Source organism: Oryctolagus cuniculus, chromosome 2 (genome assembly GCF_964237555.1).
Source record: "Oryctolagus cuniculus chromosome 2, mOryCun1.1, whole genome shotgun sequence".
Classification (NCBI taxonomy): domain Eukaryota; kingdom Metazoa; phylum Chordata; class Mammalia; order Lagomorpha; family Leporidae; genus Oryctolagus; species Oryctolagus cuniculus.
This window is the reverse complement of record NC_091433.1, coordinates 79,249,061-79,263,848: the sequence shown is the minus strand read 5'-3', so window position 1 is coordinate 79,263,848 and position 14,788 is coordinate 79,249,061. Positions and strand designations below refer to the sequence as shown.

The following is a 14,788-nucleotide window of genomic DNA, read 5'->3' as shown; positions in this document are numbered from 1 at the left end:
CCTCAGAATCTCTGTTAAAATGCACAGCATGGACTCTGAACTTAGAAAAGATTTATTTTCTTCAAACATGGGCAAATTGGAAAGGTGGTTAAAAGTCATTTACTCTCACACAAGCTAGAGCGGCACTGCTGGTACTGCAGTGACAGAGGCTCCGGATTCCAAAGGTCGGTTAAGTAAAAGAGGGTAAAGGCAGCAGGACTCAGAGGCTAAGAATAATAACAAAAATAGATCCGATGCAGCATTTTGAAAATGAAGATCAATGAAAACAGATGCTCAAGATCCTATCACTTACAGCATTATTTTCTATATTGTTATGAGAGACCCCTTCTATTCCAGCATTTCCTCCTTGTTGACTATTGGCATTTGTTTTAATACAACTAATACTTTAGCCAAAACTGTGCAGTACCTGAAGTAAAAAAAAAAATAATGATAATATATTGGCTCAGTTAAACATAGCTTAGCTATCATGGGAAAAGTGAAAACACATGATAAAAATACAACAGGGTGGCAAGGGAGAAGCAGCAGCATTATTTCATTTAACTACCAACCCAAGTAGTAAGGCAGCAGGTTGTCTTTCCAATCAAAACTACTTTCACAGTCACACAAATGCCCTTGCTTGCTTAACAGTGAAGGTCTTAAAAAGAAACAACTGACAGGGTGAGGTACCAGGAAATTATATAAATCAGAAAAATGACTAAAATATGAGTGAATAATATACGTTATGATTTATGTTCCAATTCTAAGTAGAATAAGCAATCTTACTGCTTATGCTTATGACAGCACAGCAACTGAGACATATCAAATCCCTAAGAAGGCAGCAGATGACACACGTATTTGTTAGATTTATCAGTGGGAAAAAAATTCCATGCAGAAAGATTTTACAAAATCAAGAAGTAGTTCCACAGATGAAACAGTTTGATAGCTCCCTGTTTCTTACCTGTAAGGACAGCTTTTGCCGAAGGATCTGCCAGGTCCAGGGCTGATTTCCCATCAGTGTTCCGAATGTTTGGATCCGCTCCGTGCTGCAGCAGCACTGTGCAGGGAAAGCAGAAACAGTGTCTTACCTCCGGGATACAGAGATTATTTACTGGTAAGTGTCGCCTCGGCATGGTGTAGGCATAAACATACATTGCACACTTCTTTCTCTTTCAAGAAAAAAAGAAAAGAAAGTAAAAGAAAGAAAGGGGGGGAAAAAGCACTGCAGCAAAGGATCTTCTCCAGAGTAACGTGAAGTTGGCAACTTAGGGTACAGTAGTATCACATGACCTAACATCATAAACATGACACTCGAAAAATCTTGCAATCTACAGTTTTGGTCTCTCCTTCAGCAGCAGGATGGGGAGCTATGTGCTCCTGGACTCACTGTCAAAGACGCCAACTGTGAACCTGCCCTAGCTTTACTACCACTGTGGCTGCTTGTTGCTGCTGCCGCCGCTTTACTGCTGAATTTCCAAATGCTTCCTCTCCTCAGTACAGTTATGAGACTGTGCAAGCCTTTTAGTGGCTCACCGCTTCCATATGAAACTCACCATAACATACTGGCTTGCTTCCAGGAAGTGTAACAGACACAGCAATGCATGCAATCCTGGGCCCCTGCAGCAGAGCTGCAAGAAAGAACTTCCTACAATATTTCCTTGCATAAAAAATTTTTAGAAACAGAAACCCAATTCATATAAATACGCTATGTTGGACAGAAAGTAGCTAAATTCTTACATCATAAGGATTCTATGAGAGAGAGAGAGAGAGAGAGAGAGAGAGAGAGAGAGAGAGAGAAAGAATGAATCACTGCTTAAATAAAATCCAGAAATAACTTTTTTTTTTAATTTATTTAATGAGCATAAATTTCCAAAGTACAGCTTATGGACCACAATAGCCTCCTCCTCCCCCCCCCACCGTGTCTTCCCTCCCATCCACAATGCTCCCCCTCCCACTCCCTCTTCCCTTCCCCTTCACATCACAATTAATTCAGAAATAACATTTTATTAACCCAAAACATTTCACAGCCACATCTAGCTTGTGAGAATGTGTGTGTATGAGGAGCAAGCTGCTGTAACACTATCCATCCAGTGGCCAATAAATATATCCCTAATCTGAAAATCCAAAGTCCAAAATGTCCCACAGTTCTAAACTTATTGGGTACCCACATAACACCACAAATGGAAAATTCCACACTTGACCTTATTCAATGGGCTGCAGTCAGAACGCAAGTGCACTAAAAATACTGTATAAAATTACCTTCAGACTGTATATAAAGTGCATATGAAACATAAATGAAGTTCATGTTGATTTTGGTTCCACTTCCAAGATAACTCATTATGTATATGCAGATATCCCAGAGCCAAAACAATCTGAAATTGGAAACATTTCTGAAATTGGAAACGCTCCAAGCACTTCAGATAGAGGATGCTCCATCTATATCCAAGTTGTTTAAGCACAGTTGAATTTTAAGTTATGAGCTACTATCACTGACGAGCCCCAAATTTTTATTTATTAATAGTCCCATGCGAAAGTAAGTATAAGAATTCTTTTGGAGTATTTGGAAAGCAGTCCTCATATATTATGTAGTAAGCTCTTTAGAACGCTCTTCCTCTTCCTTGAATGCACGGGTCAGGAAGTCAACGGCTCGGTACAAACAATAACCTTATACAGAACTAGAGCACAGCTGTGAGGACGTGAGTGTTTGTTACCTCTTGCCTTAGAACTTCTGAGGTCCTCTGGGACTTGGGATAATAAAAACTAGCTGTGGCATGAGAAGACACAGTGCTATCTTGCAAAGACTTTCTGCTGTAGCAGTTCCTCTCCCATCTACAGTTTCGCTTCCTGTGGTTAGTTACCCCTGTTCAACTGACGTCTGTAAAGCATCAATTGGAAAATTAAAAAAAAAAAAAATAAGTTCTAAGTTTTAAGCTTGCACTTTTCTGAGTAGCATGATGAGAATTCAAACACTCTCACTGAGTCCAACCCAGAACGTGAGTCACCTCCTTGTCCCGTGTATCCATGCTATAAATATGACCCACTTATTAGTCACTTAGTAATTGCCTAGGTTATCAGACTGATACAGTATCACAGTGTGAGTCCAAGTAACCTTTTTTAAAAAAAAATTATTTTATTTATTTGAAAGGAAAAGTTACAGAGAGGCAGAGGTAGAGGGGGAGAGAGAGAGAAAGAAAGAGAAAGAGAGAGAGAGAGAGAGAGAGAGAGAGAGAGGTCTTCCACCCACTGTTTCATTCCCCAGATGGCCGCAACGGCCAGAGCTGGGCCCATCTGAAGCCAGGAGCCAGGAGCTTCTTCCAGGTCTCCCACACAGGTGCAGGGGCCCAGGGACTTGGGCCATCTTCTACTGCTTTCCCAGGCCACAACAGAGAGCTGAATTGGAAGTAGCGCAGCCGGGACTTAACTGGTGCCTAAATGGGATCCCAACACCACAGGTGGCAGCTTTACCTGCTATGCCACAGCGCCTGCCCCCTACCCACTCACTTTTGATACCCAAGAGAATTTCTCATTGTTGCTGGGTATGGGTGGGATTTCTGCCTTCTTACCAAGCCTCCAATGCTACCTTCTTGCTTGGTAAGTGTATCACTGCCTCTTTACTTTCACCCACGTGGTTACCTCTGATAACGTTGTACGTAAGGGAGAAGAGTGGCCAGCACTGCAGTGGCGGCTTTACCATCTACACTCAGCACTGGCCTCCCTAGTGACCTTTACTGTACTTAATAACAGCCCTAATACTCATAATGCTGATAATGGTAATTTGGATATAACAAAAAGAAATGTCAGAGTGCCTCCTCTAAGTGAAAGCTCTTGACTTAATCAGGAAAGAAAAAAAAATTATATGCTGAAATTGCTAAGATTTATGCTAAGAACAAACCTGTCTGTGAACATGTGAAGATGGAAGAAACCTGTGCTAGTTATGTTGTCACACTCCAAACTGCAAACCTTATGGGAGACCACATTCTTATAGCTTTTATTATAGTATACTGTTAGAACTGTTCTGCTTTAGTATAGCTACTGTTGCCTATCTCTTACTGTGCCTAATGTATAAATTAAACTTTCTCATAGATACGTATGTACAAGGAAAAGCATGGTGAACACAGGGTTGGGTACTATTCAGTTTCAGGTATTCACTGTGGGTCTTGGACCATGTCCCTCTGGGATAAAGGGAGATTCTCTACTGTGTATTATTTAATCGAGTGTAAGAAATGAACACACAGGGGCCTGCATTGCGGCACAGTGGGTAAAGCACTGTCTGTAATGCCAGCATCCCATAGGGGTACCAGTTCGAGTTCCTGCTGCTCCGCTTCCAATCTAGCTCCCTACTAATGTGCCTGGGAAAGCAGTGGAGGATGGCCCCAGTGTTTGGGCCCCTGCCACTGACGTGGAAGACCCAGAGGAAGCTCCCGGGTCCTCGCTTCAGCCTGGCCCAGTCCTGGTCATTGAGGCCATCTGGGGAGTAAACCAGCAGATGAAAGATGGCTTTCGCTCTCTCTCTCTCTCTCTCTCCCTGATATTCAAAGAAATAAATCTTTCAAAAAATGAATACAATTATTTCCCTCTGTTTATAAACTGACTCAGGAGTTAAACAGAATAAAATAGTAAGTACCACAAATATCAAACTGTAGTTATTCCTTTGTCATAATGAATAGAGCTTTTGTAGCAACCCCCACCCCGAGGGGATAAATTCCAACGTGAAGGTTTAGTTTATAAAGGGTCTCTATCATAAAGTAGACTCAAGTCTCCAAGCTGATAACTATCTCTATTTAAATTGCTGAGTGATCATATGCAAAAAAGTAAGAAAAAATAACAGATACCATAAAAAGCAGAGTTTTTTTATTGCATATTTTAGGAACCTCAGAATGTGCTTTAAACAAGAAGCAAAGAAATATTTTTATTAAACAAGAATTTGACAGTTCTACAATGGGAGTTTCATTTTGCAGCTTTTAACAAGTGGCAGAGGCAAAATACTGAAAACCTGATGGCTCTTCTGAAAGTCCTCATAAACGTCAGTCCCCCTCGCTGTAACCAGTATTTCACCTATTATAACTTTGCTATTTTACAACAGTAATCTGTCATTACAGTTCAGGTGCAGTTTTAAAGGAGTAATCTTTTTCCTTGAAATGTATGATTTCAATACTTTTTTTTTTTTTTTTTTTTTTGACAGGCAGAGTGGACAGTGAGAGAGAGAGAGAGACAGAGAGAAAGGTCTTCCTTTGCTGTTGGTTCACCCTCCAATGGCTGCTGCGGCCAGCGCGCTGAGGTCAGCGCACCGCACTGATCTGAAGCCAGGAGCCAGGTGCTTCCTTCTGGTCTCCCATGCGGGTGCAGGGCCCAAGGACTTGGGCCATCCTCCACTGCACTCCCGGGCCACAGCAGAGAGCTGGACTGGAAGAGGAGCAACTGGGACAGAATCCAGCGCCCCGACTGGGACTAGAACCCAGTGTGTCTGCGCTGCAGGTGGAGGATTAGCCTATTGAGCCAAGGCGCCGGCAATTTCAATACTTTTTCAATGGATCTGAACATACAGACATATCCACTGCAGAGGAACCCAGCAATAGGAAAGAAGGAACTGAATTTTCTAATCCAGATGCTGGTTATCAAAATCCATGTTATAAAATATTTAACCATTTAACCATTATAATTCACCAGCTATGGGTTAAAAACACAGCTCAGCAGTTAAAAAGTTTTGGAGCGGTAAAGGTATCTGCCATTAGACCGGCAGGGGTCTAAACTTACCTAGCTCTCAGAAAAGATTACCAGATTGCTGCAAAGATGATTAAATGAGAACACAAAGCGTAATGCAAAGGTGCTGAGCACAGAGCCTGACAATATCAATCAGTGAAAGCACGTCGAAAAATGCAGACCTTGTTTGTACTCGCAACCCTGCCAATAACTACTAATTCCAGGCTTTGTTCTAAGGCAAGAGTCAGCACACTTTTTCTGTAAAGGGCAAGATGGTAAATACTTCAGATTTCGTGGATCACCTGGTCTCTTTCTCAGTTACTCAGCCCTGTCTAGACCCTACCATTATAGGGCAAAAGCACCTACAGACAATACTAAAATGAATGCGTGTATCTGGGCTCCAACAAAACTTACTTAAAGACAGTGAAATCTGAACTTTATATAATTTTCATGTGTCACAAAATATTCTCTTTTTTATTTTAAAAAACTATTTTAAAACATAAAAAAATAATTCTTAGAAGGCAGGCCAAACAAAAATAGAGGGGGCTGGACTTGGCCTATAGTTCACAATTTGCTGACCCCTGACCCTGGGCAATACTATACAAAGTGTGGTCTATGGACTGTTCTGGTCCATAGCTATTCATAATCCATCTATACACTATGATAAGCACACAAATTGAGGGTACGAATTTAGAACTCTCATTTGAAATTATTTTTCCCAGTACTTCATTTTATTTGCATTTTATAAAATTATTGGTCTGTCATTGAGGGGAAAAAACCCTGGTCCTCTCTCCCAGGTGACTTGAGAAGCACTGAGCCAGAGCACACGCGAGCTGTCAGGCCTGAAAAGTAAAGGAGCTGGATGCCGCAGACAGTCTCTAGACCACTAAAGTGAGAGAGGCCTCAAACCTCTGATAACACTTTTAGAGTTACAGCTAAACAACAGAAAGGTTAAGACTTCAGATCTTTAATAAGAGTAATTTTTTAAAAGACTTGGTTCAAGTGGAACCTTTTCTTCCCCACCCTCTAACAAAAGACAGCAAAACTTCATTGAGGTCACAATCTGAAAAGCTGCTGGATACACACTAAAATGTCCCAAACCATTCCCAAGCCATGGCTCAGCTGGAGCTTCCCTGTGAAGTGCCTTCACGTCTGCGCCGTCTCACATGGGACACACACAGGACTGGTTTCTCACACCAGAAGAATGGCACCCACACAAGGCAAGGATAACAACGCTTTTAAGAACGCCAGACTGCACTTGAGGTGGTGGCACCTGCGACTCAATTCTGGACACTTCAAAATTTGTTTTTAAAAATTCTGAGTCATCAAAAGCAACAATAAAATGTGACTTAAAAGATGTTACAATTAGAAATTCCATCTTGTAAAATCAATACGTACTTACAACACACTAATATAAAACAGGTTTTTCTATAACAGTAGCATAAATTTGTGCCGCAAAGTTCCTAAAACATAATTGACAAAGTAAGGTTTGCAAGGCAAACAAGGAAACTAAAATCTGGAAAACATTCCATACATAAATTCAAGCATACTATGGCCATTCCAAATTCCTCTACACTACCTATACTGAACCAGGAAATTATCAAACCTCAAATCCCAAAAATTCAACTGTTGTTTCTAGTTATTCTACTGATATATTCCAATTCCACTCTCTCCTTTATGAGGTGGGAGGGATCAAGAACAGATAGCAGCAGGCATGCATTTAGGTAAAGCTAATAAAGGATCACCATATTCAAGATCCAATTCTCAAAGGAGCAGGAAAGGTATCTGATCTTCCCATCTCTCATACAAGCTACAATGAATCAGATCCAGAAAGCAAGACTTCACCTTGACAGTTTCACATCATTCCGCAAGACTATTAAAAATCACTTCATTTTAATTCTTGCAAATAAAATGGAAATATTTTTATATTTTATAAAGCCTATTCTGTCAAATTCCTAGAAAAATATGTACTATTATGATAAATTGCATTTAACTACCAGCATTATTAACCTTAGAAGACAGAAGAAATGCATACAACGTGAATGTTCCAAGCTAAAAACATAGCAAATCTTATAGAATAAATTATCAAAAGATGTCTTAGTAACTTTTCACTTTAAATAGAAAATAGCACACACACTATTAAAATAATGTAAATGCTGTTTGTCACATCAATTTAGAGCTAAATGAGTGTAAAACTGCTCATCAGAATAAACACTAAAATAAATTTAAGTCAAGTTGTTTGTTAAAATGTTTTCATTTATAACCATCTTACTCTTTAAGACCCAGAGATGTTCAACTATTAAACTGAATTTCAAAAACTGAATCACATCAAGACCAAGTTCCTTAGGTTTTAAGTAAAGCAAATTTTAAATTTTATAACAAAACATCGAAGAATCAAACTAACTATAACCTTCAACATGACTCTCACCAATAAATGGGGGCTTTCAAAGAGAAACTCTTTTTAAATACTGAAATACAAGAGATATTCTGGAGTGAGTATATATTCTTATACTCTTCTCCATAAAAATATGTACAATATTTAATGACTTAATTATGCCCTTATACTATATATATTCATATGCTATAGTTTTTTTTTACAAACCTCATTTATCTTTTTAACCAAGACACATTTCACTTATTACAACATTAAAAGTAGCCGAGTTGATATTTTTTTTAAATCTTTAAGAACTTATTGATCGCTCATGGTAAACTTGAAAATTCAAGTAGCCAGTGTTATGCTACACGATATAAGGCTTACTGAGTTTAAATTACAATTTAAAAGATAAAATTTACTGTTTTCAGCAGGGTTCATTAGCTTATCTGGTCCAACTCTTAGACTGTAAACAATGATCATAACTAGATTAAAACAAAATAAAAATGAATCTTCCTAACATTATCTAAAAGCTTAATGAAACTGTTAAAGTATTACCAGCTGAAAACAGAGGAGCAAAAAGAATCTCCAGGGTAAGCATGTTCAGAAGCTGCCATCATTCCAAAGGCAATTATTGCTCCAGAAATAATAAACTATCCTTTCAATGTTTAATAGGGTAAGAGGAATAACAATGAAAGCCCAAGGTCCCAAAAAAGTAAGGAATGTAATAAAGACTCCCCTACAAAATAAAGGATGAGGGTAAAGCAAATGTGAACTAGCCTTAAGTACGAAACTACGGGTAGACATTCTAGATGTTCAGGCTATCTCAAGCCTTGAATTTCATTAAAGGTGATCCCAGATAAGCAGTAGCTCCTATAAATACAGTAAGATGTCCAGCACATGGCCAAGATAACCAGGTATATAAGTAATATGAGTAAGTTCTAATAATCAAAGAAAACATATTCAAAGAATTAAAGGAAAACATGACCTTAAGAAGTGAACAGATACAGATACCCTAAGAATCAAGTGAGAAATTACAGAACTAAAAAAGTTGAAGGACTTATATTACCTAATTTCAAGATTTATTATGAAGTTACAGAAATCCAGACAATGTAGGTATTGGCATTAAGAATAAATACTCAGTTCAATGAGAGAAAACAGGTCAGCAATAAACCAACAAAGATAAAGTCATTGATTTTTCAACAAAGGAGACAGTAATACGTTAGTAGAAAAATAGTGTATTTAACAAATCACACTAGAATGATTGGTTAGCCATACAGGAAAGAAAAAAAAAAAAAACACGGAACAATTCTTACTTCACACTATACACAAATTAACTCAAAGAGAACCATAAGCTTAAATGTAAAAGCTAAAACAATAAAGCCTGCAGAAGAAAACATGAAAGACTCTTCATGATTTCCTAGGAGAAAATGAGTTTGGGGGGCCGACACTGCGACTTAGTGGGTAAAGCTACTGCCTGCAGTGCAAGCATCCCATATGGCACCAGTTCGATTCCCAACTGCTCCACTTCCAAACCAGCTCTTTGCTATGGCCTGGGAAAGCAGTGGAGGATAGCCCAAGTCCTTGGGTCTCTGTATCCACGTGGGAGACCCGGAAAAAGCTCCTGGCTCCTGGCTCCTGATGGGTTCAGTTCCGGCCATTGAGGCCATTTGGGGAGTAAACCCACAGAAGGAAGACCTCTTCCTCTCTCCCTCTTTCCCTCTCTTCCTCTCTATAAGTCTGCCTTTCAAATAACATAAATGAATCTTAAAAAAAAAAAAAAAGAAGAAGAAGAAACTACCAATAAATTGTACTTCAACAAAATTATTAACATTTGCTCTTGAAAATTTACATTAAGAATTTGAAAAGGCGAAGCCAGCGCTGTGGCACAGCGCTGTGGCACCGCGGGTTAAAGCCCCAGCTTGCAGCGCCAGCATCTCATATGGGCACCGGTTCCAGTCCCAGCTGCTCTACTTCCGATCCAGCTCTCTGCTATGGCCTGGGAAAATAGTAGAGGAGGCCCAAGTCCTTGGGCCCCTGCACCCACGTGGGGGACCCAGAAGAAGCTCCTGGCTCCTGGCTTCAGATCAGCTCACTCTGGCCGTTGGGGGAGTGAACCAGCAGAATGGAAGACCTCTCTCTCTGGCTCTACTTCTCTCTGTAACTCTTTCAAATAAATAAAATAATTCTTTTTATTTATTTATTTATTTTTTTTTGGACAGGCAGAGTGGACAGTGAGAGAGAGAGACAGAGAGAAAGGTCTTCCTTTGCCGTTGGTTCACCCTCCAATGGCCGCTGCGGCTGGCGCGCTGCGGCCGGCGCACCGCGCTGATCCGATGGCAGGAGCCAGGTACTTATCCTGGTCTCCCATGGGGTGCAGGGCCCAAGCACTTGGGCCATCCTCCACTGCACTCCCTGGCCACAGCAGAGAGCTGGCCTGGAAGAGGGGCAACCAGGACAGAATCCGGCGCCCCGACCAGGACTAGAACCCGGTGTGCCGGCGCCGCAAGGTGGAGGATTAGCCTAGTGAGCCGCGGTGCCGACCAATAAAATAATTCTTAAAAAAAAAAAAAAAAAAAAAAAAAAAGAATGTGAAAAGGCAAGAAATAAACCAGAGGAAAATATTTCCAACATAAAGACATGATAAAGAACTCTTTCAGATTCTACAAAGAATTCCTAACAGTCATTTAAAAAACAATACAATTTGAACAATGGGCAAAAATTTCTTCACAGAAAGGCACTTGTTCTATCCAGCTTTTGTTACTACAATGAAATACCTGAGAGAAGCTGACTACAAAGAGAAGAGGTTTATTCTGACTCAGCTCTGGAGGTTTAAAATCCCAGCTTGGGCAGCCACACTGACATCTGGTGGCATCTGGTGAGGGTGACAGAGCACATGTAGAGGAAGGGTCATAGGACAAGGCAGGGGACAGAGAACACTGGGCCCAGTGAGGCGGTCACTACCAACCCTCTCACAAGAACCACCTTCTTTAAGCACACCCTCAGTGAGCTAAGGATCTTCACCATGCTCACCTTCTAAATGCCTCCCTTACCACCATTAACTTATGACCTTGGGGTTCAAACATCTGCATGAGTTTTGGAGCCCAATTCTGTTCAAATCACACCAGTGATAATATAAATTACTAAAAGGAACATTATTAATCAACAGGGAAATACAGATTTAAAGAATTGGCAGGGTATACGCATTTAGTGATTAAGATACTTCAATCCCACATTAGAGTACCTGGGTTCCATTCCCAGCTCTGGCTCGGACTCCAACTTCTAGCTAATGCAGATTCTGGGAGGCAGCAGTGATGGGAGACTGTTCCAGTCCAACCAGAGTTCTTTGGACATTTGGAAGAATGAAGAAGTAGATGGAAGACCGCTCTCTGTCTTTCCTGCTCTCTCTCATTCTCCCTGCCTCTCAAATAAATAACTCTAAAAAAATTGTACCAATACCAGCAATACCAAGTAAGAATGAGGAGGAGGTAACTAAACTGGAACTCTCCTACATTTTTGGTGGGAATAAGAGATGGTTCAAGCACTCTGGAATGCATTTCTCAGTGCCTTACAAATTTAAATATATACTACCATGTATTCCACACATATCTACTTTTAGGTATTTTCCCAACAGAATGTGCTCATACAATAGACTTGGAGGTGAATGTTTACTTATTTGTAATAGTCAAACAGTGGAATATAGGTAAAATAAGCAAATCATGGTATAATCATACAACAGAAAAAAAAAAAAACTACTGATTCATACAACCAGGAGGAAATCTCCAAAGCATGCAAGCAAAAGCAGCCAAACATCAAAGAATTCATTTCTGGAACATAAAATTAATCTATGTGCAGAAAACAGATCAATTATCGGCTGGGAAATAACTGACTGCAGGGGTTGGTGCTGTGGCATAATGGGTAAAGCAGCCTCCAGCGGCGCTGGTTTGAGTTCTGGCTGCTCTGCTTAATATCCAGCTCCCTGCTAAAGTGCCTGAGAGATCAGTGGAAGATGGCCCAAGTACTTGGGCCCCTACACCCACATGGGAGAATCCAAAGAAGCTCCTGGCTCCTGGATTCAGATCAGCCCAGCTCTGGCCATTGCAGCCATTTGGAGAATGAGCCAGTGAATGGAGGAGCAATCAATCAATCAATGAATCTCTCTCTCTCTCTCTCTCTCTCTCTCTCTCTCCAACAAGCTTTTTGGAGTGATGAAAATGTCCTGCTGTTTTGATTGTGGTGGTGGTTACATGGGCATGTTCATTTGTCAAACTCATCAAACTATATACTTAAATGGATTCATATTATTTACCTCAAAGTCAATAAAATTGCTTTTGTGTTATAATTCAATAAAGCTGATTTAAAAATCAATAGAGGATTTAACTGCAGATTAGAAACAATTTAAAGGCAAAATTATTGAATTGGAAAACATATCAATAGGAATTTCCAAGAATGCAAAATCAAGAGAAAAAAAGAATATAGTGGACAAAAGGATGGAATTAGAAGGTCTTATTTGCTGTGATCAATCTTAGAAGAAAAACAACTCCATTATCATGTAATTATATATTGTTATATATTATATATAAATATATAATTTCAAGATGGCTACATTTTTTCTAGATCTAACAAAATTTCAAGAGATAATTTCTGAGATTTTTCTTTTTTTTAAGATTTATTTATTTATTTGAAAGGAAGAGTTACAGAGAGAGAAGGAGAGGCACTGTTCACTGCCCAATTGGTCCCAATGGCCAGAGCTGTGCCGATCCACAGCCAGGAGCCAGGAGCTTCTTCTGGGTCTCTACGCGGGTGCAGGGACCCAAGCACTTGGGCCATCTTCTACTATGGACTTCCCAGGCCATAGCAGAGAGCTGGATTGGAAGTGGAGCAGCTGGGACTTGAACTGGTGCCCATATGGGATGCCAGCACTGCAGGTGGCAGCTTTCCTGATACACCACAGAGCTAGCCCCATATCTGAGATTTTTCTACTTCTACCAAAAGACAACAATCTACAGGTTCAAGAAGCCCAAACAAGGGGTTAATGCTGTGTTGCAGAAGGTTAAGCCTGCAGTGCCAACCTCGAATATGGACCCTGGCTTCAAGTCCTGACTGCTCCACTTCTGATCCAGCTCCTTGCTAACGTGCTTGGGAAAGCAGAGGAGGATGGCCATAGTGTTTGGGCCCCTGCATCCACGTGCAAGACCTGGAAGAAGCTCCTGGCTCCTGGCTTCGGCCTGGCCCAGCCCCAGCCATTGCAGCCATTTGGGGAGTAAACCTGCCGATAAAAGATTGCTTGTGCACATGTTCTCTCTCTCTTCTTCTATCTCTGCCTTTCAAATAAATAAATAAAATTTAAAAAATAAAATAAAGAAGCGCAAACAAAATAAACACATTAATCACATAGGAAAAAACCATTTTATATACAAACTGGGAACAACTATAAGAAAGTAGCTGACAGTTCAAGAGAAAGCATGTAAGTAAATACATTAATAGTATATAAACTACTTTGAAGATAAATATTTTTGTATGCCTACTTTAATATACATGTTATTACAACATGTATAAAGCATTATAGCAAGTATAATTCTATTTACATGTGTATCTGTAAAAAAGCATAATTATTTTTTAACTATAAAAACATAGTATTTCTATTCTAGGTACACATCCAATTTAGGTAATAGCAATTAAAAATGTTATACTTTTTTTTTGGACAGGCAGAGTTACACAGTGAGAGAGAGAGACAGAGAGAAAGGTCTTCCTTCCATTGGTTCACCCCCGGCACCGCACTGTGCCGATCCCAAGCCAGGAGCCAGGTGCTTCCTCCTGGTCTCCCATGCGGGTGCAGGGCCCAAGCACTTGGGCCATCCTCCACTGCACTCCCAGGCCACAGCAGAGAGCTGGACTGGAAGAGGAGCAACCGGGACAGAATCTGGCACCCCAACCGGGCTAGAACCCAGGGTACCCGCACCACAGGCAGAGGATTATCCAAGTGAGCCCTGGCGCCAGCCCAAAAATGTTACACTTTAAGAAATAAATGGTAGCATTAGATACACTGAAAGGATTGCTATAATACTACCCTACAACCAAGACCACACAAGATCTAAGTGCACTTGACCAAATCAAAAAAGTAATAAAGAAAAACACAATAAAATTGATTTAAAATTAATATTTTTATTTGAAAAATTTTATATTTAAAAAATTTTACCTCCTCTTTGCATTTCTTTTTAGAATCATCTTCAATTAAGATTTACCTTTTTTACAAGATTATTTCAACCTCTCAATAAACTATTCATTTAAATTCTCTGAATTCTGACATGCATAGTAGATAAATACTGTGTGTAGCAGATTAAATTTGCAACACAAAAAGAGTTATCAGTTCTGTTTTCTCAATATACCAAGCAAATAACAAGTTTCTCTTGAGAACATAAGATAAACACTTTGATGCTCAATGATGCCTTCCTTCTGCTTTGAATGGGCAGTGCCATTACTGAATGAAGAAGGCTTGTGCACCTTAATTAATACCCTATGGAGGAACCCTCATTATAAAACGAATAGCCTAATGTGATCTGCTGAAAAACTCCTCTAATAGAGGTTTTTTTTTTTTTTTTTAATTTGAAAGTCAGAGTTAGAGAAGGAAAGGCAGAGAAAGAGAGAGAGAGAGAGAGGTCCTCCATCCGCTGGTCCACTTCCCAACTGGACTTCAACTGGATTCTTCAGAACCCTTGCCCATCCCCTGCAACACACAGT

General features: G+C 40.0%; 1 protein-coding gene across 2 annotated transcripts in view; it reads right to left on the bottom strand.

The window, feature by feature from the left end:
- Positions 1 to 14,788, bottom strand: part of TNKS (tankyrase) — a 213,598-nt gene that overhangs the window by 153,885 nt on the left and 44,925 nt on the right. For both annotated transcript variants that reach the window (XM_008274070.4, XM_051832511.2), the window contains one exon: positions 938 to 1,033. In XM_008274070.4, the coding sequence (XP_008272292.3) occupies positions 938 to 1,033 (96 nt within the window). The remainder of the gene's footprint in view (positions 1 to 937; positions 1,034 to 14,788) is intronic.